Here is a 26,880-nt window from a genome sequence, read left to right as displayed (position 1 = left end):
CTCCTGGATAGTGTGGTATCTGGCTGCACACAGGGGCAGCTAAGCAGTGAACTAGGTACAGGATTGATGAGACCCAGGGGTCTCTTGCATTCTAAGCCTGGCTCTGACACCAACTTCCTCTTATCAAGAACATTTAACTTCTCTGCCTTAGCTCCCCCATCTGTTAAATTGGGGTAACAACAGGTACCTATCTTGCCAGATGTGTCGTGATGATTAAGTACCTAGGGCAACATTTTGGAACTCAGACCTACATCACTTAGGCATTTTTTAACATTTTACCCTTAATATTTGTATATTGCTATATATCTGGGGTGAAATACTGCCCCTGCTGAAGTCACTCAGAGTTTTTCAGTGGGCCAGGATTTCACCTTAGGTATATGGCAAAATTCCTGAATAAGCACAAAGCCCCTCCAGTAGCTAGAAACCAGCACCCAGAGTCCTGCCTTCTTTGGATAACTGTCTTTTACAAAACTTTCTGCAATGTTGGTGCCTATGTACAGTGGCCAGAACAAACAGCTGGGTTCCAAGTTTGCAGCAGGAGGCTGGGGTAACTTTCTGATTTCCACCATGACCACCCACAACACAAACACTCCACATGTCAGAAACCAGTTAAATTTGAAGTACACCCCAAAGAATCCTCTCTCTAACTCTTCTGCAAATCCTCCATCCTGCTCTGTGCACTGGGGTGAAACCATGGTTGCACTGAGGGGGAGGGGCAGCACAAAAACTTTTCACCAACTCATCCCCAAACTGCTCTGGCTAGTTTTTTCAAATCCACACTCCTGGAAGGAATTTATTTATCCACAAAACAGGTAGAGCATAGGTTGCAGCTGTGCAAGTTTCTCTTACACCATACCACCAATGTGCCTCCATTAATCTGGACAGACCACCTTTAAAGTAGTACATTCTTTATGGCCCATTCCATCCTCAGCCTCTCAACTGAATCTGCTGACTAAGGTTTTGTAATATGGGCATCTTTCTCTGAGGAACTGGAGCCATCAACTCAATTCACACGGGCCATCAGAGCCATCAGATGGGAACCAGTTTTCAGTTGTTCCAAAAATACAAGCTTTGCCCAGATTTGAAACATTGACCTAGAGTTAAAAGCTGCCCCACTGCCAATCCCCTAAGTCATCCTGTCCTTTTGGCACACTGCAGTTGGATGGGATATGAATTCCCTTTCTTGTTGGGCTCCCAGTCCTGTTCCAGAAACACAGCAATAAAGAAAACAAGAATCAATAGCGACGTCTGTCCAAGAGTGAAAAGAGAATGGAGGAAAAATAAATACCAGCTTCTAATACCTCTGGTAAACTCCCATTTGATCCTACTGTACTGGAGCTACAGAATTCCCTTCTGTCCCATCACCGTTCAGTCACAATTTATCATTCTAGTGGCATTTCTTGGTCTCTATGTGTGTTTCTATCTGTCTAAAAGCAAGACACTTCAGGCAAACTTGTTTCCTCTTCGATTGCTTTATAAGGGCAATGTCTTTGGTTTTAAAGTTCCTGATCTTGTCCGATGTTATAATGACCCACAGGAAACAGCCCTATGTCTTGTTGTCGTGTTCCAGAGCCTATCACTGAATCCCCACAAGTTCAGTTATTGGGGGTGCACTGACCATCAGTTCCTCGTAACAGTGTAGGAACAGCTGTAGTCGGGACATATAGGAGTCCTCGTTGTATGGCAGCTTCTTCTTTTTCAGATACTGGGAGACTATGGGCTTGATCTAAAAGGGAAAGGTAGTATTAAAATGGCACAGTAAACTCTAATGATGATGACTTACATTTGTACAGGGCTTTTCTTCCAGACCGATCATTAAGTCCTTTGAAAACTATGCAGGTAGGAATCATGACGCCTACTGCCAAAATGTAGCCAACTCTGGGGTGGAATGCAAAAACTGCTTAACAGCAGCTAACACTACACAGTGGCTTAAATCAGGGAATGAAGATGAATACAGTATCCAACTCGAGCAGCAAAGGGAATTTAGATGAGTTGGAATAAGGGCAGGATATTGAGGCTGACGCTCTTCTCTTGTCGTAAGGGCCAGATGACCACAAGCGCTCACTACTTTGATCTTGCATCTCATCTGAAAGCTAGGATCTCCGCCATCCTTCCCTCATACCACACTAGGGCATTGGTTCAATATTGGCATAGAGGGAAGAGTGCCACCTACTGAACTACCAACATCACCTTTTGCAGCACCTGAAGGTTGGTTTGTTTGTTTGTTTTTGAGAACTCCCAAGCCTGACCTTGCTCATCTTGTGAGATCTGACAAGGACATTGCCTTGAGTTGGTATCACAGTGGCATCATGTCTTTATTGTTACTAACACCAGAAGTATACGTGGGACTGTAAAATTAGTAAATGGTGTCAAGCAAACACAGTGTAGAGATGGGTCTGGATTGCAAAGTATAGATCCAGATCTCAGCTTTCCCAAAATTTTGAGGTGTTTGGATCTAGGGTTTTGGTTGGAGCCTACATCTAATACACTGCAAGTGGACGAATCAACACAATACAGGTCAACCATACCAGGTGTATGATGATTATAACTGGAATTATTCACAGATTTGGGGGGGGGGCTGAAAAGCTTTCCCAGGAGGAGAGGGAGAACTTTGCTAAACACTCACTGGAAGGCTGTTACAATAATAAAGCACAAAGTCAAGAATGGAGGAAGGAGACAATGGAAGAAGGTTGGAGAGAAGATTGACTAGAGTGTGGGGAGGAAGAAGAGGAGTGAGAGGAAATGAGAACAGAGGTCAAATTAGAGTTGGAGTTATGGAGTGTTCTGAAAATGGGAAGGAGTCTAAAATTAATGAGGAAGCAGAGGGTAAGCCGGTGCAAAGAGAAGAGCGCAGAAGCATGGTCAGATCTGCAGGTAGAGAAAGAGGCATACCACCTCCATTTTAGTTAACTGGAAGGAGGAAACACAAACTTATCTCCTCATTACCTCTTCCCATGCTCATCAATCTTCTCTGTGCTAAATGGTACTCCCCCTCCCTCTACACACCTTCTGGACATGCCCTCCTTTTATCTCTTACCTTCAGGCACATGTTGTCAGAGAGGTTTGGGAAGAGGTGATGCTCCACATGGCAGCTGATGATTGAGTGCCCAAAGGACCAGTCCAGCAGGGCATTCCGGGGCAGATTCAGAACTCCAAGGCTCATCAGGTGAATCCGCTTGGGCTTCTTATCAGCAGAGAACATCGGGAGGCCGATGTGCTACAAGACAAAACAGGAAGACTATGGCATCTCTTCCTACAGCAGGCAGATAGGGAGCAGGGCTTCCTGAGGACAAGGGTGGAATCCAACTGTGTCAGGCCAGGGCGGAATAGTGGCAGTTTCTTGAACTCCTCATCCTTTTCTGTATATGATCTTGTGAGTCTCCTTCTTTATGGGGATGAGGAGTCCTCATAAAAGGTAAACAGGCTGGTGCCATCAACTGGAATGCTCTAGTTTCCCACTCACTACTTACGGGTCAAGCATGGTGTGAAAGCATTCACACACTGCTCCCACACATTATCCCAGGGCCACTCATTCATGGCAAATAGAAAAGAAGCTTCTGTGCCAGAGTCCAATGACACTATAGTAGCTTGGAAACACTAGCGGCTTCAGAGGGGTTATCCTGCCTAAATGTGATCAGAATCTGACCATCTATATGCATTTCATCCTAGGCCTGTCAAGATAGATCTATCAGTGAACCCCCAACATGCAAGGACTACCCACTTTTGTGGTTCTATGCACCTGGATTTTAAAGTAACATCTTCTCTTAGTGTGCAAAGGGGCCAATTCTGATCTCATTTACACCTGTATAAAACTGGATAAATTCCACTGAAATCAGTAGACTTGTTCCATTTTTACACCACTGTAATTAAGATCAGAATCCAGCCTTCTGTGTTTATTGTCTCTCAACTTCTGCACACTGCTATGCCAACTGACATCAGTCTCCTCGACATTTTGGACCTGAGTCTAATCTGATGTGAAATCAGTGTAACTGAGATCAGAATTGGGTTGTTTGTCTTAAGTTTACAGATGCTTCAATTGCCAAAGTCAAAGTGAGAGCTATTTAATTAACACAGGGAGCTTTGCTTTGTTTTGTTTCCAAGGCCTTTGGTACAAGCTGGAGTTTGTGGTCTCTACCTGGAAGATGTTAACATGGACGTAGGGGTGGGCCAGGAGAGATCGTGTGATCAGCATGCAGATGAGGGCAGACCACACTGATTGGAACCCTGAGACATTGACCAGGAGCCAGTAATGGGAGTAGAGCCCAAGAAACATGCAGCAGAGAGTCCGGAGAGCCGTTTTCAACTCAACATCCTTCAGCAAACCTAGGAAAGAAAGAACAGACAACGTGTAGGACAGCAGTCAACCCCTCCCCACGTCTTCCAGGTTACCCAGCTGGGGAATAATGCTGTAGTACTTATATTCTAAATCCCAGGATAGGCACTGGTCAGTCACAATGTACAAATTCCATGAACACCTGATCTCAGACCCACTTCAACACCTAAGGTTCCACTGGCTTTCAGAACATTTTTTAACAGAGTCACCGAAGGAGCTGTAGGACATGGATTTGTTTCTGGTTTAACTTGATTATTGTTCTAGTCCTGAGACAATTTATGGGTCAGATACTAAAGACCTTACTAAGCTTCAGCAGTCCTTACTTGGGTGAAATTTCCCACTGAAGTCAATAGGCGTTTGCTTGAATAAAGACCGAGTAAAAATTAAAAGCTATTCTGCAACTCTTAGTCATGCTGAGTAGCACTCACTCAAGTGAGTAGTCTCACTGACTGAGTGCTACTGCTAGTCTGCAACCTGAGTTAGGGTTGCAGAATCAGGACTTAAATAATGACCTCAGAATTTGGTCCTATATATGATTTTTCTGCAAGCAATTAGCAGCTGTTCACTGCCCATAGTAGTGTGTTGGCCTCCTGTAGACTGAAGAGCTTCCACACACTATGAACGTTGTATTTCCCCAGTTATCATCCAGTCTCTTCTTCCAATGTCTGCACCACCTGATCCCATTCTTCCCACTGAGACCATCTTCTTACACTCCCTAGCACTGACACCAGTACACTTCAAATATTTTCCACCCCTTTCTTTCACTATATTCCAGCCTAGCATGCCCCTCACCAAACCTACATACATCTGAGTAAGGACAACAGGATCTGGCCTGGGTAAGGGCTTCAGTGTTTGTATATGCTTTGAAGATCTGAATATGTATATAAAAATCTGTATCCTGTTGTCCTTATCTAGGCAAAATACCTGCTGAAGTGAACAGGTCTGAGAATGGACTGAATTAAAAATAAGTAAGGATTTCAGGCACTTGGCCCATTGACTTCAGCGTGAGATTTCCTACGGCCTTCAGTATTTGACCCAATATATTTAAATATGGAGTTTTTGTGAGTGCATTCTTTTCTGAATAAAACCTGCTTCTCAGTAGGGTCCCTTTTGTGCCAGTTTAAGAATCAAGAAGCCCTGCAGATGGTTGTGGTGAATGCCTTAGTTTTGAGCAGATGGCCCAAAGGACTTCTCCTGCTCCTTCCTAGTGTCTGTTACATGCACTTGTCCTGTCTCATCCTAACTTAGATTGTAAGCTGTTCAGGCAAGGGACTGCATTTGTACAGCTCCTAGTACCATCAGGCCTTTAACCTGACTGCGGCTTCCATAATGCTGATAATTGTATTTCTCTTTTGGGGGCCTTACAAACGAGTTTAATTTTTAGTTTAAAAAAACTTTTAGGGTTTAAACAATACTTATAGAAGAAAAATATCTCAGAGGAAAGCAACATACCAAGTGCCACTAGAGGGGTTAAAACAGGTATAGCAATGGGTGCAATGAACATGTAGACATATCGGTTCAAGAAAGGTAGCTTCCAAGTACTGGAATCGCCTAGTCTGATAACATTAGTGTAACCGTGGTGGAGTTTCACATGGTTGTAGTATGCCTGTTCTGCTGTGAAAGCCGAGCAAACCTGGAAGAGAAAGAAAAGAGAATGAAAGGAAGAACATTGTGCATGCTAGGATCAGAACATGGCAGGCACACAGCAGTGTCTCACTGGGATGACCCCACCATAGAGGTTCACGCTCAAAGCCTTGTTATTGTCGTGCACTAGGACAAGATATGATGGAACTACACCCGAGAAATGCATCTGTTGTCTGCATCACATATGCAGGAGCATTGCCAGCTTTTTTGGTGCTCTAGGCGGAGGAAGTTCCCGCCCCTGAACTGTAACCCCCAACAGAGGCGGCGGAAGGTCCCGCCCCCGAAATGCTGCCGACAGCTGGGGCCGCTGAAGATACGGCTGCTGCAGTCGCTGCCCCCCAAATGTTAGCGCCCTAGGCAACCGCCTACGTCACCTAATGGGTTGCGCCGGCCCTGCACGTATGCCTTAAAATGCTATTGAAGCTGAATGATACAACCATGGTAGATAATTTCTGGAGTTACACAAAGATGTGTACTTTACAGCTGAGGACAGTACTAATCTCTAAGGTCATTTACCATGATAAGGACATTCCAGTTACACAAAGAGTTATTCAGGGTTACTGATTATCAGAGACGGGCTTTAGCCAAAACCCTGAATCAAACAACCCCCAGCTTGAGGGTAAATTGAGACTGAGAGGCAGAATTGAGGATCAAGCCCCGCTCCATTAAGTGATGCATCTAGTGATCATGTATACCTTTGGCTGTTCTGAACATATGAACTCTTACACAGTTAGGAGCTCATGTCTGTGCCCTAACTGACTGGAAAGCTAATTTCTTTTCATTTTGGAAATTCCAAGTTTCCAGTATGGTCTCAGAGTTGATGTATGGCCTTAATACGACAAGATAGTATAACAAATCTGTGTTCACTTTATACTTCCTGGTTATCACTACATTGCACACCAAAGCCATTTGCAATTTTGCAGCACCAGCAGAGATAGAACTCACTTCCTCCTGCTTCAAAAAAGCACAAACTCCTGCCAGCTGAGCCAAAGGAGAATCTCTGGGAATCATCAACAATATAGAGACTACAACACATTCCTGAACAGTTCTGATTCTGCCCAAAAGAGGGCAGTGGTATGTACACTTAATAGCCAGCAGATTGCAGTGCTCATTCTATCTATACAATCTACAGTCAAAAACACGTTTTTCTCGTTCTGCTACAGTGTTATTAATTTCAAAGAATAAAGTTAGTTAGCAGAACTAACTCGTTTTTAAAAGTAATTTTTTTCTCTGACTATACCTGTCCCTTGATCGGAAAGTGCTACTAGTTCAGCACCATTAGGGACTGGCTTTTGAAAAGAAGATTTGATCCCAGGAGCTGATGTATTCATAAGTTATGGAGCAGCGGGGCGGGTGGTTATCAGGAGAAGACTGAAGAGGATTGCCTTCATTTCCTTTGGCATTTTCAAAATCAAAAAAAAACATCTCCCCTCTTTGGAGAGGAATGTGACGGTTAATACACTGCAACTTGCTGTGCCGCTGATTAGAGCTAATGTGCCAAATTCTGATCTCAGTTACACCCACATGAATCAAAAGTAACTGAGTTAAGAATTTGGTGATGAGTTGCCATCAAGATATCAGACAAAACTGCCTCTGCTCAATGGAAATGTGCTTCTATGCACATTATCGAGCCCATCCCCAGGCATGTACACACATTCATAGGCGCCAACTCCATGGGTGTTCCAGGGCTGAAGCACCCATGGGGAAGAACTAGTGGGTGCTCTGCATGCACTGGCAGCCAAGCTCCCCACCCCACCCCACCTCACCTTCATCTCCTCCCCTGAGCGCACTGTGTCCCCGCTCCTCGCCTACCTCCCAGCACTTGCCGTTGCCAAGTGCTGTTTGGCAGCGTAGCAAGCTCCGGGAGGGAGTAGGGAGGAGCAGGAACATGGCACTCTCAGGGGAAGAGACGGGGCCGGGGTGGGGATTTGGGGAAGGAGTTGAAATAGGGGCAGGGAGGGGGTGGAAACTTTGGGGAGGGGGTTAGAATGGGGGCGGGGCAGTGGCGGGAAGGGGCAGGGCAGGGGTGGAGTCGGGACGGCGCCAGAGGCGGAGGGGGGGTCGAGCACCCTCCAGCACCCACAGAAGTCGGTGCCTATGCACACATTCACATACACATGCCGTGCAGGGATGCAGCAAACCACCCCACATCCATGCAACACTGCAAGGTGTAGCTGTAAAGCTTTGCAGTGTTCTGTCTAGCTATCTAGGTTTTTATAGTCACCCAGCACCATGAAATCTGAGCACCTCCTATAAATGTACACTCCGGAGCATTCTCACACATTGCTTACATACCTCGAGGAAGAATATGGCCCAAACTTTCCCCCAAGACTTGGACTCCGTCAAGGCATTGTGGCTGGCCAAGTGGCTTCCTTTCACTGTTACAGTGTGGTGCACTATGCCCAAGATGAAGGTGCCCAACAGGAAGAGAAGGGCATTGTTTGAACGCAGACACAGGAACCCTAGAGATAGAAAGAAAACCTTGGAGCTGGTAAGCCTTCTAGATGGTCAAGATCAGACCAGTATAATGGCCAAGGCAAGACCCATGGGGGACTGCTTTCCCCATATGAACTACAGCTCTCCTGGGCAAATGAGATCTCATTCTGAAGGAGTTTCCATTTTCCTTCTTCTCACCAAGGTAAAGTGGAAATCCAGGTACCCAGTTCAGATACAACGGGGATGAGGGCCATAAAAGCACCTAGCTACATTGCCAGAAGAAAGTCTATGGGACAGGGAAGTGTTCATGTAGTCTCCGGGACTGTCAGTGACGGATGAAAAGGGTTATTATGAAGGATCTCTTTATTCTGACTATCCAACTTGCTTTTCCCTCCAAGTTTAAGGGCAAATGCTTATGTAGTCAAAGTGCCCTGCACACACCATGGGATTCTTGCACTCATCCAGTCTCCCCCACAAGCTCCCTGGGCATTACTCTCCCATCCGCCACTATTTCAGGGACTCCCAGCAACTCCCTGCCCCTCTCATGGGCTCTGTGTCCCTCCCAGCCTTCCTCCTCCCTACTAGGATCCCCCATTCTTCCCCTGTCCCATCCCCCTCAACCACAGAGACTGTGTGTGCACCTTGTGGATAAACATGACTAAAACACAATTCCTAACTCCCCTATTCCCACTGCTAAGCCCTCCCCTCTCTCTGTTTTCTCAACCACCGTGGACAACACCATCATCCAGGCCCATAACCATGGGCAACATGGTGCATAGGCTGGGGAAGGCCCTGCCCATGCTCCTCCCAAAAGCCCTGCTTGTCCTTCTCCCTTGGCCCCAGCCCAGGCAGGCTGGTCTTTTTCAGGGAAGCAGCGTTCTGGGGCTAGGGCAGCCAGGACTTGGGATGGCTTGGGCCGCCCAGCATTGGGGGGCCCCAAGAGCTGGAATGACGCTGCCTGGAGATCGAGGGGGAGGAGGCTGGAGGTGCTGGGGCTGCCCACCGTGAGCTTAGGGAGGGATCAGGGAGGGCACATACTGCCCGCCCTGTGCTCGGAGGCTGGGGGCGCCACTCATCCGGCACTGGGGGCTCCGGTGGGGGAAGGGAGCAGGTCCTTTGGTGAGGAGACAGAGCTGGCCGGGGGCTAGCCTCCTGCAGCCAACAGGTCAGAACCTGGGCATCACCTTCAACCTGAACCTCTCTCTGATCCTCACATCCAGGCTATATCTAAATCTTCTCCCACCAACCTAGCTACCACCTCCCGCAGAGGTGGAATTATTAAGTCAACTGGAAAATGCTCTCCCATCAACTTACAGCGTCTTCACCAGACACACTACAGTGGCACAGCTGCATCGGTGCAGCTGGGCCGATGCAAGTTTGTAGTGTAGGCCTGCAAAAGGAAGCAGCAAGATTTAGATAAAGCCTAGATGTGAGGATCAGAGAGAACACATATTGCAAGGGACTACTGAAGGTGAAGTAGCCAGTTAATACCTCTCCAGTCATGAACGGGGGAGAAAATGGAGGAGTAGTGGGTTATAATTGTTGTAATAAGCCATAAAACCAATGTCTTTATTTGCTCCATGATTTTCAGTGTCTAGCAAAGTTATGAATTTAAGCTCCCAGGCTCATCTTTTGAGGGCGGTGTGCTGGTTTCCAACAGAAGATGTTACATCTGCCCAACCAGAAAGGTCCAATGACATCAGACTGACTATTGTGGGACAACAAGGGACAAAACACATTTGTTGTTTTGTCTCTCCCTCCATGAACAGAAGTCATGCAAGTGGATTTCTCCTGTCAGCTGAACTTGCAGCTCAGAGCACAAAGGAAGAGGAAGATAAAAACTCCTAACAAGAAGGAACTGGATCTCTATGCTGAATGGACTTGGGGGGTTAGAGGGAGGGCCCCAAGATTTATTAGGCACAAGCAAGGCATCCCATGATGCCTACAAATAACTCCAGAATGGTTAGGCTGTTGGTGCTGAAACACTGCCCATCATGCTGACCAATACTGTCTCATTGTTCACTTGTGTACGTGTACACACACACACACACACCATCTATATCCATCTGCTGTCTCTTGTCTCTTATCTTATATTTTGATTGTGAACTCTTTGGAGCAGGGACCATCTTTTTGCTCTGTATTTGCACAATGCCTAGCACAGTGGGGCTTTTGTGCATGACTTGAGCTCCTAGGTGCTACAGTAATATAAATAATAACTCCTCATTTTCCCTCCATGCCCCCTTTTCCTCATTCCACCCTATACCCCCCATGCCAGAGAATCTGTTTGCATCCCATTTTCCCTATGCCAGGGTCCCCCATTCTCCCCCCACTCCATCAAGGATTCTGTGTGTGCCCCCCTTCCTCCTAGGCTTCTCCATTCTCCCCTTCCCTCTCACCATTTTTATTTTCCTTTCTTTCTCTCTCATTCTTTCAGGGTGTTAACACTTTTAAACTGTATTGGGACGAGTGGGAAAGCTAAACTGAGGAGTATCGTTAATGGCTGCCATCAATTGGCTCTTTGATCTATAGACTATTATAGGTGGTTGAAGCAGCTGGCTCTGCTAACCAAATGCCAGGGACTCCATGTGTCCCCCATTTCCCCCTTCCAATTTATGCATTTCCACCAAAATCAATAGAACATTCCCTAACATTTTGGAATTGATTGGCTACAGCATTCATAAGGTATTGCATTGCATCCAAACGTCCAAACAGAGAAATGCCATTATGGTGAGTGGAAGTCCTCGCAAGGTTGTTCAAATAAACAGTGATGGCAAAATGTTCCAGAGTTCTAGTTTAGCTCAGCTAAGCAGCCATAAACCCAAGTCTCATAAGTCCCCTCTTCCCTCCTCTTCTCCTTGTGGGTGATCTCTTTCCTTCCACATTAAAGCCAAGGCTTTGCTCCTCACTTTTAAGGCACTCCATAAATCTGTTCCCTACATCTTAATCTGCATCTCCAGCTCCACCCAACTGCACCCAAGGAAGCTTCCCTCCTAAGAGTTCCTCTCATCTCTCTTTCCCCACTCCTAACTCAATGCCCTCTGTCACGCTGCTTAGTATGCCTTGGCCAACACCAAACTCCCATTCATTCCTTATTCAAAACACTTCTGAGAAGCTACCTAACTCTTGCATTTTCTAGCTACAATCACGTCATATGCCTCCTTGTTTGTACCTGATTATATACTGAGACTAAGCTCTTTGGGGCAGGGACCTGTTATTTGCTTGGCACTGCAGCTCGCCTATTGCACAGTGAGGTACTCTACAAGGATCTGTAAGTCCCGAGAGTCTTCATTAGTTCATACTCAGGCAAATTCCCACTGGAATCAATGAGAGTTTACCTAAATAAGGACTGAGCAAGCCCTCTACACAGGGCCAAATACTTACCCTGTTTTTACTGGTTTCAGAGTAGCAGCCATGTTAGTCTGTATCTGCAAAAAGAACAGGAGTACTTGTGGCACCTTAGAGACTAACAAATTTATTTCAGCATGAGCTTTCGTGAGCTACAGCTCACTTCTTCAGATGCATACATCCAAAGAAGTGAGCTGTAGCTCACGAAAGTTCATGCTGAAATAAATTTGTTAGTCTCTAAGGTGCCACAAGTACTCCTGTTTTTACTGGTTCCTTAGGCAAAATACCCACTGAGCGAAATTCCAAAGGATGCTGAGTACTTAATTAAAACTCCCAGTGCCATCAAGGGGCGTTACAGGTGCTCAACCCTGCCGAGAATTTGGCCAAAGGGGAATTTTGCCTGAGTAAGGACTTCCAGATGTAATACAATACAACGAGACACATACATGAGAGCAGCAGGTTCAGCACCCTACCAGTCCCTCAAATCTGAGCTGAAGTAAGCGGGTTAGAAGTGTAACATTATTGACTTCAATGGGCTACATTTGGCTCATGCTGTTTAGATGCAGAATTAAGCACAGGCTGCAACACTTCCAGGAGATGACATCTCACTAGCTCCCAGACTGGTTTAGGGGCCTGTGAAAGAGGTGTGAGCACTGTCTGTAGGGTGTAGAAGCACTCCAGTATAATTGGGCCAACCTGGAAATACCTGTCCCAGGATGAGTGAAGAACCACCAGCCACAGGACCGTGCGACACTTACGCTCGCAACTGGTTGCTTCTCATACCGCTTATTCACAGCAAAAATTAATGCTCACTGGCTGCCAGATGATGAACAAGGGCCTGTATTGGCCATTCTTGCACATCCTGAGAGAAACTGCAAGACCAGCTCGGCCTGTAGTTAAAAATACATCTCTCCTACATCACACCCACCATCAGAACCATAAGAAGTGACTCATATAAATACAGTAAGAAAGCTCTCACTTTGAAGATCTCACTGGGACAGACAGAGCTAGTATTAAATGGCAGCTCAGTAGTGCTGAACAAGGAAGGTTTCCCCCAAATGCATATCTTTGCATCAAAGGGTTAAATCAGAGATGACAGAGGCACTGAAAAGGCTGCTGCCTCGGCATCCCACTTACCTGAAGCTCTCCTGTGCACTTAATCTGGATCTGCAGGAACAATTACAAGCTACATCAACTCCTTAAGCTTGAGCAGGTTTAAAGCACAGGTACTGAAATGATGCTGAACACAGTTCAGCTCTACTATATTCAGGTTCTTATGCTGCTCCCATCACCACAGGGCCCCTTTTGCCTGGTGCTACACTTGCAGTTAAACTGCTTTCAGCACTGGCTCAGCTGTGCCCACTGCTGACCCCAATTGTCACCAACAGCTAATTGTGTTCATATAATGCAGATCTCGGACACCATCCCCCACGGCAGCTCCCATGGGGCAGTATGGAAAGTAGGGCTTTGGAAAATGGGGGGGGGGGGCCAGTACTTGGAGGTGCCTTTCGCTCCATTAGCAGCAACATATAAGTGGTTAATAAGCAGCTGAGCTATCATGCCTACTAACACAAAGAGAATACAGCTCCATGTTAATGTGTAATGAGAAAGCAATAAGGAGACACAGGGGCCCTTCCCTTCCTTCCGTTAGTTGACACAAACCTTCCCACTTTTACCTGCAGGAAGGATGAGAAAGTTCAGGGCAATGATGGAGTCATCTATGCCGTGTCTCTCCCACCAGCTGCTTCTCTTCACCACCTGCTGCACCAGTTCAGAGAGCTCCCCCATCAGGGCTTCCTCACGTCTCCCCTCCTCGGGCGGCTCCGCTTCCTCCTTGGCACCTCTCTGAAAGACCCTCGGCATCTCTTCTCCTCCGGAGGTGTTTCCATCTCCTTCCAGGACTGGATGATTTAAGGTGGGCCCTGGATCCTGTCCTTTCGGAGTGACCTCCTGCTCTGGGGAACCCACTCTGCTGATGCCAGTCTGCAGCTGTTGTGTTGGATTTGCAATCTCTTGACTTGATGTGTCCCCTTGCCCCAATTTCTCACCTTTCTCCTGGGCATTTCTTCCTTCTCCTTGGGGTTCTGGCTGTTCCACTCCATGGTTTAGGGGAGAACCTTTTTGCAGTGGCTCTATCCTGGCTGCTCCTGCCTCACTTGGCTGCTCTCCCTTCTGTCTCTCTTGGTACAGGTCCTGATTCTCCATCAGCATCTCCTGCCATGGCTCCATCCCCCTGTAGAGCACAGGACACTGCAGAGTGATCCAACGTCTCAGTACCTCTGCAGGATCAGATAACAAATGAGCCTGTCCCAGGAAGCGCAGAGGCAGCAGAGAAATGCAGCTGCCCTTGGCAGAAGTGCCACAGTGTACAATCTGAAATGCTTGCAGACTGCAAGCTCAAATTGCTTAGCGCTAGTAATGTGTAGCTGTCTTTAGTCCCATCCCTAGACTCTGCCCCTTTCTCACCCTCATCTGCTTCTTCCACACCCTTTCTGACTCTGTCTCCCTCATGGTGCTGCTGTGTCTGTTGCCCTTGGCTCTATCTGTCATGAAGAATAGCTTGTGCAGGCAGGCAGGAGCTCTGCTGCTCTCACCAGAGCCAAAGGACGTGAGAAGGGCAGCGATATAAAAAAAAAAAAAAAAGTGACTGCTCCTATAGAGGAGCACAGAGCTGTGCTGGAGGCAAGAAGAGGGAGGACAAAGAGAGCAGCGAGAGACACAGAACAGCTGGGGGAAACCTTGTATGCATGCCAAGCATCCTAGTTAGGAGGGACAGTTCCTATCCTAGAGCAAGATACTCACCATATTCCCACTGTCTCTCCCTAAAGCTCCTTTAGCCCCAAGGATTTTAAAGCAGTTAAAAGGCATGCTCCTATTTCTCTCTCCAAATGTTCCTACATATAGGTACCAAATACAAGTGGCTTTAGGAGGGAAAACAAGGGGCAGGGAGGGCAGAGAGTTAGTAACAGCATTAACCCATTTCTAAAAGCAGCCATCAGCATAGTATCTGGGAGTCTGCAGCACAAGGAATGTCCGCGGGAAGGAGGAAGGGGCAGGGAGGGAGAAAAGGAATAGGAAAAAGAGCACGTAATAAGAGATGGCAATAGAAAGACAGGCAGTGGAAATGGTAAAGGTGGAGAAATCCACTGGTGGAAACTACTGAGAGAAACACCAGCAGTGTATTTAGGTCAGAGGATATTGTTTCATTTACTCCCAAGAGAAGAGGAGCCAGAGAAAGCACAGAGGGTACTGGGTGGGTCTGTTGTCTCAGGCGCAACAGCCTTTAATGAGCAGATTAAGAGAAGTCGGGTGAGGGATGAATCAGGGTTACAAAGAGACACAGCCAGATGGATGCAGAGGGGTTACAGTACCAGAGATCAGGTGACACATGCATGTTCTCTTGCTCTGTTTCTAGTTTGCTCCCTTCTCTTCTGCAAGTTGAGAGATTGAGGCTATGAGTTTTGCCTGGCTAAAAACTATAGCAGAGGTCTCCTGTAAAAGACTTGTTCTTTGGGGATACTATTCTCCCTTCTTGCTGGGAATTTCACCCAGTCCATTTGGGACCCATAAGGAACATCTCCTCTGGGTTCCATAACAGCACCACATGCACATGCTGAACCATTAAATAAGCCAGACCCCCAGACCAGAGGAGAGAGATCACAGGAACCCCCTAGGAGGGTGAAGAGACCTTGGATTCATAGTGGGTTGAAACAACCAGTTGGCTGGGCACAAAATGTCCCCAGTAAACACATGCCTAAGGTTCTATCTTACAGCCCTTCTTCAGAGCCAATGCACTGGCACAACATCGTGACTGTGCAGTAGGTGCCACCCACTAAAGGATTAATCAGCTCTGAGAATTTGCTACATAAGAGTCTCCTGCCCCAGGCCATGGCTCAGCCAACAAGCATTGCTTGAATGTAGTAATGCCTATATAATTAATACCCTTGTTGGGGTGGATTTCTGGGAGAACCAGTCTCCGCTCGGAGAATGCTCTAGGTTCCTCGTCTGCTCCTGCCATTGAACTGAGTTTCTAAATAAAACATCTATTTATCTCTCCAACATCATGGCCATGTTGGGGATTTGGCTCAGTGGCAGTTATCAGAGGCTGGCTACTGATGTAGCTCTGATAGCACACATCTTTGGTGCAGAAAAGGGAGGTTGCTATGAGCCATGACTTGCACCTGTGCAGTTTACCCCATTTCAAGCAGGGGTAAACTTCACTGATGCAAACTGTGACTTACATTGGCTTTGCCTGGCTGCTTACACTAGGGGTTTGCGCTAGTGCAGCGACACTGATGGCTAAACCCCCTAGTGTAGACAAAGCCCAACTCACCTCTAGACTTTTATTATTGCTTCAGCCACAACAGTCTGGCACAGCAGTATCCTTAGCTATGGCTCTGCTTTTTGCATACAACATTTTTAGTATTATTATTTGTATTACCATAGTGCCTAGGGGCCTCCTCAGTCATGGACCAGGACCCCATGTGCTGGGTACTGTACAAACACATAAAAGAACCCTGCTTGGCTGCTTGCTAGCTAAGGGGCAGACGGTAGAAGGAGATAGAGCAAGAAATACATTCCACTTTTTGTCTCACGGAGACTTTATATTTGTTCCTTCTTAGTGTGTTGTCTCCTTCAATCTAAAATAAAAGTCACTTAGCCTGGGAGATACAGATGGTTGATCAGTAAAGGAAACCTGGTTCATAAGTATCGGTATGTGCAAAAATATAGAGTTTAGTTCACTCTGATTCACAGGTCACAGTAGCAGTTATTCACTATTAGATGAAATTTACCCCTTTGCAGAGGGCTAGCACAGGGCCTTTGCATCATCTCCATTGCACTTAAGACTTCAAAACAGAGCTTATCTGGGATGAGAGTAGAGCAGAGGCCTCACTGGCATGAACCTCCCTTATTATTTGGACAACTATTGGGTCCTCATGACATGTGACTCCTGAGTGTCATCATTTTAACACAAATGTCTATTCATTCAAAACTGTATTCTGAATGTTTATATTTGTCAGTCATTATTCACCCACTTTGAAAGTTTTAGTCATCAAATAAGGGTGGAGAAACAACACCACGTAACTACCTGTGGTTGACCAGTCACACCACACAACCAGAAAATAGCAAACAGCAAAAGGGAACAGTTTGTGCACAATCAATAGGCTGCAAATGGTTTGTGAAAACTCTGGTGAATGCTTACATCTAGCAAATACATTCACATGACTCAGTTCCTAACAAGCAGCAAATGCCTTTAATACCATTTGCACAGTACCCCACAACTCGATCACGACTGAAGTCTTTGAGTACGCAAAGAAGTGCTTTATTAATAATCACAATCACCAAAAATGGAGCTAAATTCATGAGAAACAGTTCAGCCAGTTCTGCCTAAGCTACATGGTTTCATCATCTGTGCATGGAAAGAACATCGGCAAAAAGGACAGGGTGGATAGTATTTTAAAGAAGAGAGGAAGAAAAAGAGAAGAAAAAAGTAAAGAAACACAGAGTCTGACTTGTGCCCTGACAAAGTTATACCAGCTGTAGCCCCCACTAGGAGCATCTAGTTTTGCTAAGCAAATGATTTAGAGCCAAGAGGAAAAAAGTACGAAGTTTATGTCAGAAGTTGGCTCAAAGTCATTTCCTCTCCCAAAGGACCTTATGGCAATACAATATTAGGTGACACTGAATGTAACAAGCTCATTAAATGATTAGATTTTTATTCCCACAGCAAACATATCGTGGCTGAAAGATCATTTCCTAAGCCACAGATGACTCTGAAACAGCATCTGAACATGCAGCAAGTTTAAAATACTCTAACTCTAAAGTGTGTGACTCTGGAGATACATTTGAACAGCTGAGAGATCATTTTGAACATGAACTCATTAGCAACATCCTGTGAAGCAAATTACTAAATGCTGTATGTGGAGGTGACATATCTTATGCAAGGACATTGGGTGAAATTCACCCAAGTATAAAAAAGCTGCACATGGCCTTCTAAACTCCTTATGTCCCCATTAAGAGCTTAAGTGGTGTGTTGGTCTCGTCTAGATTCTCTACATTTGGTCAAACTCCACCCATTACGATTACACTGGAAAGTCCTGCACTCAGCATGGAAAGGAACAAATGTCCACAACCATCCAGACTGTCCCCATTGGCTTGCATTTGCAGATTCCATCTACAAAGTCATCCCACACAAAGCCCCAGAAAAGTCACCCACTGAAAACAGTATATAAAGCAGATCACATTTCCCTCCTCCCCCATCATCAAAGAGTCAGAGATTTAAGAAATTCCAAAGCTGTGAGTAAGGAAGCTAGCAGTGTCTTCATGAGCACTAGGTTCTCAAACGCAGCACCAGACAAAGGAATATAATAACCAATAGGCCCTTGAGGCATCAGTTTGCAATGCAGTGATTTTGGGGGTATTTTTTGGAGGCAGCCTGTGGGAGAACAGCAGAGGTGAGGGGAGTAACTGTGACAGTAAATTTAATGATTGGTCTCAGGTGGAAAGGTCCTGTTCATCCCAACAGCCATCGGACTGAGGTGCTAAAGTCTGACTGCTCAAGAGTTAACTGGGTCAGATGATCCAGTGTTGGAATTATGTATTAAACACAGCTCCGAGTTCAAATGAAGACAGGCATATTACAAAAGAGACTGAGACTGAACTGTAGATTTAGACTGAAGAAACCATTTTACAGCTTTTTAAAGTTAGACCAGTGCCTGACACGCTGTGGGATTCTGTGAATCAACAACTCGAAAAGCTCAAACAACAATTGTTAATCCCCGTTCATCCTAATGAGTGGATCACACCTAATCAATGTGTTTCCAAAGCAGAGGGCTGAGTGTAAACGTGCAGCTGTTATCAAATGGCAGTGGATCACTACCAAAACGTAGATTTTCACCCTATTCCTGTAGCTCAGGACTTGTTTTTAGATGTTAGCAGGAGATAAGGTGGGTGAGGTAATATCTTTTATTGGACCAGCTTCTGTTGGTAAGAGAGACATGCTTTTGAGTTTGAGAAAGAGCTCTGTGTAAGTGCAAAAGCGTCTCTCTCTCACCAACAGAAGTCAGTCCAATAAAAGATATTACCTCAATCACCATGTTTCTCGAATATCCTGGGACCAACACGGCTACAACACTGCATATAGCAGGGGTTCTCAACCTGGGGTCAGGACCCCTCAGGGGGTCACGAGATTATTACATAGGGGGTCGCAAGCTGCCAGCCTCCACGCCAAACCCCGCTTTGCCTCCAGCATTTATAATGGTGTTAAATATATTTAAAAAGTGTTTTTAATGTAGGAGGGGGGGTAACACTCAGAGACTTGGTCTGTGAAAAGGGTCACCAGTATAAAAGTCTGAGAACCCTTGGCATATAGCATATAGGAAAGAAATTCACCAAGATTAAGATTAGATTCATGTTTACCAGCAGGTGGCACTGGATAGTGAAACTAAACTGATACTTTATCATTAACACAGTAAAAGGTTTCAGCGTAGCAGCCATGTTAGTCTGTATCCGCAAACAGAAGTACTTGTGGCACCTTAGAGACTAACAAATTTATTTGAGCATAAGCTTTCGTGGGCTACAGCCCACTTAATTGGATGCATGTAGTGGAAACTACAGTAGGAAGATATATATACACAGAGAACATGAAACAATGGGTGTTACCATACACACTATAAAGAGAGTGATCAGTAAAGGTGAGCTATTATCAGCAGGAGAGAAAAAGAACTGTTTGTAGTGGTAATGAAAATGGCCCATTTCCAGCAATTAACAAGGAGATATGAGGAAGGGGAGCGGGGGCGGAAAATACGCATGGGGAAATAGTTAGTAAAAGACTTATTCCAATAACAGGTTACCCTATTGTATATCTAGGTGCACCAGTTGTTTTTTTTCAGCACTTCGTAGACCAGACATTGCAAGGGCTAACAAGTGCCATGTATAATCTGGACAATGTCCTAGTTATTTGCTAACTGACCATTTATTATTTTCATTACAGGAGTGCTGAGAGGCCCCAATCAATATACGGGTCCCACTGGGCCAGATGCTAGGGAAGTTAGATGCTCAAATATCTTTGAGCATTTAGGCCTAAGTGGCTGTTCAAAGTCAAACAGGAAATCTGTGGTAGAAATGGAGGAATTAGCCCAAATTTCCTGGGTTATGGTCACAGTCCAGTGCCTTTAATCATAAGACAATCCTTTCCCTTTAATATAAACGCTTTCCTTGGACCATGACTGGGCCTTCTGGCCACTCCTCTAATAGAAATACATAAATGTATAAATAAATTCAGAGATTCTAAGATCAGAAGGGACCACTGTGGTCATCTAGTCTGCCCTCCTGTATAACAAAGGCCACAGAACTTCCCCTAGAGCAGAACATTTAGAAAAACATCCAATCTTCATTTTAAAATTGCCAATGATAGAGAATTCATCCTGACCCTTGGTAATTTATCGCAATGCTTAATTATACTCTATGTCAAAAATGTACACCTTATTTCCAGTCTATCTTCAACTTTCAGCCATTGGACCTCTCTTCTAGACTGAAGAGCCCATTATAAATATTTGTTCCACATGCAGGTACTTAGAGACTGTAATCAAGTCACCCCCTAACCATCTTTGTTAAACTAAGTAGCTTGAGCTCCTTGAGTCTATCACTATAAAGGCATCTTTTCTAATCCTTTAATCATTCTTGTGGTTTTTCTGAAACCTCTCCAATTTGTCAACATCCTTCTAGAATTGTAGACACCACAATAGGACCCAGTATTCCAGCAGCGGTTGCACTAGTGCCAATTACAGAGGTGAAATAATTACTCTACCTTTACATAAGATGCCATTGTTTATACTTCCAAGGATTGTATTAGCCCTTTTGCAGTGTTGTCCTGGGAGCTTATCCACTATGACCCCCACATCTTTTTCAGAGTCATTATTTCCCAGGATAGAGTCCTCCATTGGTTAAGTATGGCCTATATTTGTTCTTAGATGTATACATTTGCAATATTAAAATGCATATTGTTTACTTGTGCCCAGCATATCAACCGATTCAGATCACCCTGAGTCAATGAACTGTCCTCTTCATTATTTACCACTTCCCCAAATTTTGTGCCATCTGCAAACTTTTAACAGTGATGATTTTAGGTTTCCTTCCAGGTCATTACAAAAATATCAAATAGCATGGAGCCAAGAACTGATCTCTGCAGACCCCACTAGAAACACACCCTTTGGATAATGATTCTGCATTTACAATTATATATTGAGACCTACCAGCTAGCCAACTTTTAATCCATTTAATGTGTGCCACGTTAATTTTAAATCTTTTTATTTCTTTAATCAAAATGTCATGCAGTACCACGTCAAATGCCTTACAAAAGTCTAAGTATATTACATCAATACAAGTACCTTTAACAACCAAATTTGTAATCTCATTGAAAAAAAGATATCAAGTTAGTTTGACAGGAGCTATTTTACATAAACCTATGTTGATTGGCATTAATTATATTACTCTCCTTTAATTCTTTATTATTTGACTCCCATTATCAGCCATTATCTTGCCCAGAATGGTTATCAGACTGACAGGCCTATAATTACCCAGGTCATCGCATTTACCCTTCTCAAATATTGGCACAACATTAGTTTCCTTCCAGTCTTCTGGAACTTTCCCAATGTTTCAAGACTTATTGAAAATGGTCCAGCACGCTTCTCAGTCAGATGTTTTAAAACTCTTGGATGCAAGTTCTCCAGACCTACTGATTTTAAAAATTTAGTAGCTGCTGTTTAACATCCTCCTGACATACTAATGGAATAGAAAGAGTGTTATGATAGGATTACATCATCTGTTTTCCCTCAAATACAGAACAAAAATATTTATTGAACGCTCCTGCCGTATTACTGATAATTTTACCATTTCCACCTAGTAATGGACCAATAAAATTATTAGGATTCTTTTTGTTCCTAATATACTTTAAAACCTCCTCCTTATAGTCCTTAATTCTGCTGGCCATAGATTTCTCCTTCTGTCCCTTTGCTTCCCTTATCAATTTTTTATTATTTCTAGCTTCTGATTTATATTCATTATCATCAACTTTCCCTTTCTTCCATTTGTTATAGATATATTTAGTTTTTATAGCTGCCTTCACTTCCCCTCTAAACCAGGACTTTTTTTTTTTTTTACACCAATGCAGCCTTCTTCCTCAATTGTGGATTTGTGGCTTTTGGGGGCATCTAATAAAGTGTTTTTAAATCATTCCCAATTATCATTCATATTTGCATAATTAAATTCTTCCCCTCAGCTGATCTGGCTCATAATTGTTTCCAGCTTTGAGAAACTGGCCCTTTTAAATCTTCAAGTATATAAATCACTGGTCTGGACTCTATTTTGTTTGCACATCATAAATGTGATCAAGTCCTGATTACTTGTACCTAGGTTACCATCAATTGTTAGGTCTGTGATCAGTTCCTCTTTATCTGTCAAGTCTAATACTGAAAGTCTAATACAGAATTCCCCTGGGTTGGATGCCTCACTGAGAGTCAGGCAGTTGTCATCTATAATATTTAGAAATTCCAAGGATGTCTCAGTACTGGCAGCATGAGACCTCCAGCATACCTCATTCAAATTGAGGACTCCCATGATCACACAGCTTCCCCCCGCCCGGCACATTTCTTCTCTTTAAGTCCGTTGGTTCCTTGATTAATTTTGTTCTCAACATCTCCATTTTGTGTTGAATGCTCAGATCTTCCCTTTCTTTGCCCTCCCCTTTTGTTATTAGTTTAACAACCTCCTGACTATTCTAGCCAGCCTGTTCCCATGAAGACTGGCCTCTCTTCTACTAAGGTGGAAGCCATTCAAACTATACAGGTGCTGACTTCCCCTCTGCCTGACGGGTGCTCAAACTCCCTGGCCCCACCTCATCCCATCCCTGCACCACCCTCACCCGCCCCTATTCTATCCCTTCCTCGAAGTCCCTGCCCCCTTCCTGCCCCCATTCCACTCCCTTCCCCCAAGTCCCCACCCCTTCTCCGCCTCCTCCCCTGAGCGTGCCGTATCCCCGCTCCTCCCCGTCCCTCTGGGAAAGTCCTAAGCACCACCAAACAGCTGTTAGGTGGTGGTGTGGGGGGAGTTGCTGGGAGGGAGGAGGAGGAGTGGGGACACGGCATGCTTGAGAGTGGGAGAGGCGGTGAGGCAGGGATGAGGGGAGCTTGGCTGCTGGTGGGTGCTGAGCACCCGCTAATTTTTCCCCATGGGTGCTCCAGTGCCTATGGCCCCCTCCACTCATAAAAGGTGGACCAATGTTCCACAAAACCAAACCCTTCACCTCATACCACTTACCTAGCTAGCAGTTCACTTCCAGAATCTTTTGCCATCTGTTTTCCATAACATAAATACGTAAATAATGATAATAGCATCACCAGTGAAAGTCCATAGACTTCAATGAAGTTGCACCAATGTAACTGGGAACAGAATTTGGCTCCAAATCTTCAGGAACAAAAAGACTGTGTTACCTTGATTCTAATCAGCCAAGAAGAGCTGAGCTGATGTTGTAATGCTTGGTGCCTGTGTGGGTGAAGTGCAATGGGATCCGGACAGGCAAGCTTGAAGAATGTTCCAGTTCTCCTATCTGCTTGTATCAACGAATTCTGCTTCATCATAACTCAGCATTCACTCCCCCAGACTCTGACTGTTGTTTTAAGCCCAATAGTCATGTTGGGACAGGTTGCCACATTGATTTACTCTTGAAGATGTTTTATGACTTTTAATGGCCCCATTCTGCACCCGTTGAAGTCGGTGTGATTTTTGCCACTGCCCAAAGTACATTTTAAACACGTGCACAGTATATGCAGGCCTTAAATGCTGACTATTTCCGTGCGAATGATTAAGATGTACAAAAAAACAAAGAGCAAAAATAGTCTTGTGGTTAAGGCACTTGATTGAGACTCAGGCGCTCTGTCTTAAACTCCTTGTGTGACCTGTGCAAGTCATGTGATTTCCCTGTGCCTCAGTTCCCCATCTGTGACAGCGAGATAATGATACTTCCTTTGTCTGTCTTTTGCAGTGTTGTAGCGGTGCTGGGCCCAGGATATGAGAAAGACAAGAGAGGTGAGTAATATCTTTTACTGGACCAACTTCTGTTGGTGTAAAGTACACGCTTTCAGACTACACAAAGCTCTTCCTTGGGTCTGGGGAAGGAAATCACTGTGTCTGGGCCAACTCGTATTTAGCTCTGATTTCTTCCCCCAGGCCCAAAGAAGAGCTCTGTGTAGTCTGAAAGCTTGTACTTTACACCAACAGAAGTAGGTCCAGCAAAAGATATTATCTCACCCACCATATCTGTCTGTCTTGTCTTTTTAAATTATAAGCTCTCCAGGGCCGTGACTGTCTTATTATTGCGTCTATACAGCACCTGGCATGAAGAAGCCCCAGTCTCAGTTGAAAATTCTGGACACTACTGTAACATAAATGACAACTTGAGCCTATCCTACTCAAAGGCTCTCTATCAGTTTGAAAATATTTCCATACATTTCCTTACAATGTTACTTATTACACCTTATATCATTACAACTAAAAGAAGTATTCTTAAATCTAATGTACTTTTCACTATGTATGCTATTTGTTTACTTTGGATAAAACTCACTTCTATGCTGAGGGTCAGCACAAGGCCTATGCACCACACGAGTCCTACTTAAGATTAGCGTTTACTCACCTTTTACAAAGAGAAACTTCACCCCTTCTGCATTACATTCAGCTTGGACAGTAAAACAAGCCCAGACAGTTTCATTTTTGTTTATAATCAATTTCACTGTAAAGCACAATGTGGCAAGATTTTTATTTCTATACTTAAAATGTTTAAACCCAACAGTTCCAATCTGAATCACCTGTGTCACCTATTGCCTTAATAGAGTCAACACATAAGTAGCTGAACAGCATGGGCCAACTTCTGACCCCCTTTACGTCAGTGCAACCCCACTGACTTCAATAAAGTTGTGCAGGCACAACTACAAGTAGGATGTGTAACCATCTGTAGAACAACAAGCTACAGTTTTGAAAGGAAAACAACAAAGGCTCACAAATCCTTAAAATACATGGCAGCTTGCAGGGGTCAAATATAATCCCCAGATGCACAGCACAGTCCTTCCAATAGCGGGCTCCTCCTTACACAAATCCTGCTGCCTGGCTTTTCCATCCATCCTTAGTAACCAGCTTCCTCTGCTGCTGTTCAGAGAAAGCTGCCCTAAATACAGCACCACCTTACTCCCTGCTGATTAAACAATCCATCCACATTTCCAATTAACTTCATCAAAGGTAGGGGGGGAATTCCACAGTCAATAGTCACTACAGGTCAAATCCTGCCCTCCTTGACACCCACGCAGCCTTACCAGCTCCAAAGGAGATGGGTATAACTGAGATCAGTATCTGGCCCTACCCGCCTTCCCAGTGAGGATTCAAAATCTCCCTGCCATTGCTGCTTCCTCCCTTTTCATTCTGTTCCCATGTCTACTGAGATGTAGTTTGTTTCCAAACCAGGTTGTCACCATTCTGTCCTTAAAGCTCAAATCAAGCTCATGTATAAACATGGGAATCTCTCAGTCCAATACAGCAGTGACATAAGTAGTCACATAAGGGAAGAATAATCCTGCTGCACCATCCCTTCCAAAGGGGATAGAAGAAAGTGCATAGCAGATAAAACAACTAACAGCAGAATGTTCAGTAAAACAGGCTTCATGGGCCAAATCCATACTTGATCTAACTCCATTGACGTCCAAGGAGCTAAACCAACAGCGAATTTGTCCCACAGATTTCAGTGGAGTTGCACTCATTACGTCAGGGATGAATGTGACTGCAGAAAGAGCCTTGATTATATTACACCCTTCGGTTAGTTTCTTTCCTGGTGTACATTCCCTATCCCGCCACTCCCACCCCGCCCCCTCCCCTGTTATCTAATGCAGTTTCTCAACAACTGGTCCATAGACAGGCACTGGTCCCTGAGATCTACCTGACAGTTTAGGAAGGCAGCAAGCCTGTCTCTGGTCTCAAAAAGATTGAGGAAATACTGAAATTCTAATGGACCTCCACTTCACGTAGTTAAACCCATTTTCTCACCAATTTGCATCACTGTTTACAATGAGTAAGTTACACCAGCTTGCAACAGCCAGCACCATTTATGTCACTGTTGATTATGGCCCTACATTTCTTAAACTGGAAGAGGCTATTTTGATTTATTTTTATAACTAGGTGCTACAGACAGAGACCCGGCACCATCTGAAGAGAGGCCAGGTCCCAAGCACACTGCATTGGCTGCAGACCTATGTCTCTGTGTGCGTGCGCTGTTGTCACTGGGACTAGGCCAACGCACAGCAGCTGAAGATCTGGCCCTATCCATCCTCTGAAGGGTGCACTCAGCTGGCAATGTGGAAAACGTTAATTTTCTACTAAAGCAGCGGCCTGGTTCCCCATCGCCCCGCGCCTTGGCCCGTCAGTCACGCCGGCAGACAGCAGGTGTAAAACGCCACCCGATCAGCGCAGAGTTCTGCGCAGCGAGAAACCGTCGCCGAGTCCCCGAGCCGTGGGCCCGGGTGCGGGAGAGGCCCGAGCCTCTTCCCTGCAGTCTCAGGGACAGCGCGAGCCCAGGAGGGGGAGGCGGGGGCTGTCACACAGGAAGGGAGCCAAGGCGAGGGGGGCTGGAGGAGGCGGGGGGGCCGCAGGAGCCTGGCACGGCCTGCGTGGGCTCTGGGGCAGGGAGAGCTGGGCGGGGAGCCTGGCCCAGCCTGAGGGGGTGGCTGGAGGACTGGGGCGGTGGGGGCTGCTGGAGGACTGGAGGCAGGGGGCCTCCTGGGGGGCTGCTAGGTGATTGGGGAGGCAGGGGAGGCTGGAGGGCCTGGGGCAGCCTCCCCCCAATACTTCCCCGATCGCCACATCTCCCCTAAACTGTCCCTTCCCAGCCCCCATCCAAACCTCTCCCCTCCCTCTCCGGCCCAACCCTACCAGCGCCGCCTCCTCCTGTGCCAGGCCTCCAGGTTGCCATGGCACCAGCAGGGGGCGCACAGAGAGAGAGAGAGGCCGACTAAGAGGTCATTTGGCCTGAGGCCAGGCATCACAGTGACCCCCAGTGTCCAGATAGAGGAACTGCATCTCTTGTG

The 26,880-nt window shown here is 45.5% G+C and overlaps 1 protein-coding gene across 3 annotated transcripts; it reads right to left on the bottom strand.

The window, feature by feature from the left end:
• Positions 1-760: 760 nt before the first annotated feature.
• On the bottom strand, positions 761-26,740 carry FADS6 (fatty acid desaturase 6). Of its 3 annotated transcripts, none has more exons than XM_050919481.1 (7): positions 26,726-26,740; positions 13,435-13,991; positions 8,273-8,439; positions 5,786-5,966; positions 4,136-4,323; positions 3,038-3,217; positions 761-1,726 (listed from the first exon to the last, which is right to left on the bottom strand). In XM_050919481.1, the coding sequence occupies exons 2-7, from the start codon at positions 13,985-13,987 to the stop codon at positions 1,577-1,579; spliced, it is 1,419 nt and encodes a 472-aa protein (XP_050775438.1). In that variant the 5' UTR covers positions 13,988-13,991; positions 26,726-26,740; the 3' UTR covers positions 761-1,576. The 3 variants fall into 3 exon arrangements, with proteins under 3 accessions (XP_050775438.1, XP_050775439.1, XP_050775437.1); XM_050919482.1 differs by having other exon boundaries at positions 13,435-14,037; positions 26,726-26,737; XM_050919480.1 differs by lacking the exon at positions 26,726-26,740 and adding an exon at positions 23,075-23,398.
• Between the last annotated feature and the right edge of the window lie 140 nt (positions 26,741-26,880).

This window comes from Gopherus flavomarginatus, chromosome 12, assembly GCF_025201925.1.
Source record: "Gopherus flavomarginatus isolate rGopFla2 chromosome 12, rGopFla2.mat.asm, whole genome shotgun sequence".
Lineage (NCBI taxonomy): Eukaryota > Metazoa > Chordata > Testudines > Testudinidae > Gopherus > Gopherus flavomarginatus.
Note: the sequence above shows the minus strand (reverse complement) of the source record. Positions and strands in the feature narration are given on the sequence as shown.

Coding starts and splice junctions, on each gene's coding strand:
- FADS6 (XM_050919480.1), bottom strand. CDS start 23,151: ATGCTATTATCATTATTTACGTATTTATGTTATGGAAAACAGATGGCA. Junction 8,440..13,434: donor CTTTCTCATCCTTCCTGCAG/GTAAAAGTGGGA, acceptor TTCTATCTCTAG/GGTTCCTGTGTCTGCGTTCA. Junction 5,967..8,272: donor GGGCCATATTCTTCCTCGAG/GTATGTAAGCAA, acceptor TTTCTCTTCCAG/GTTTGCTCGGCTTTCACAGC.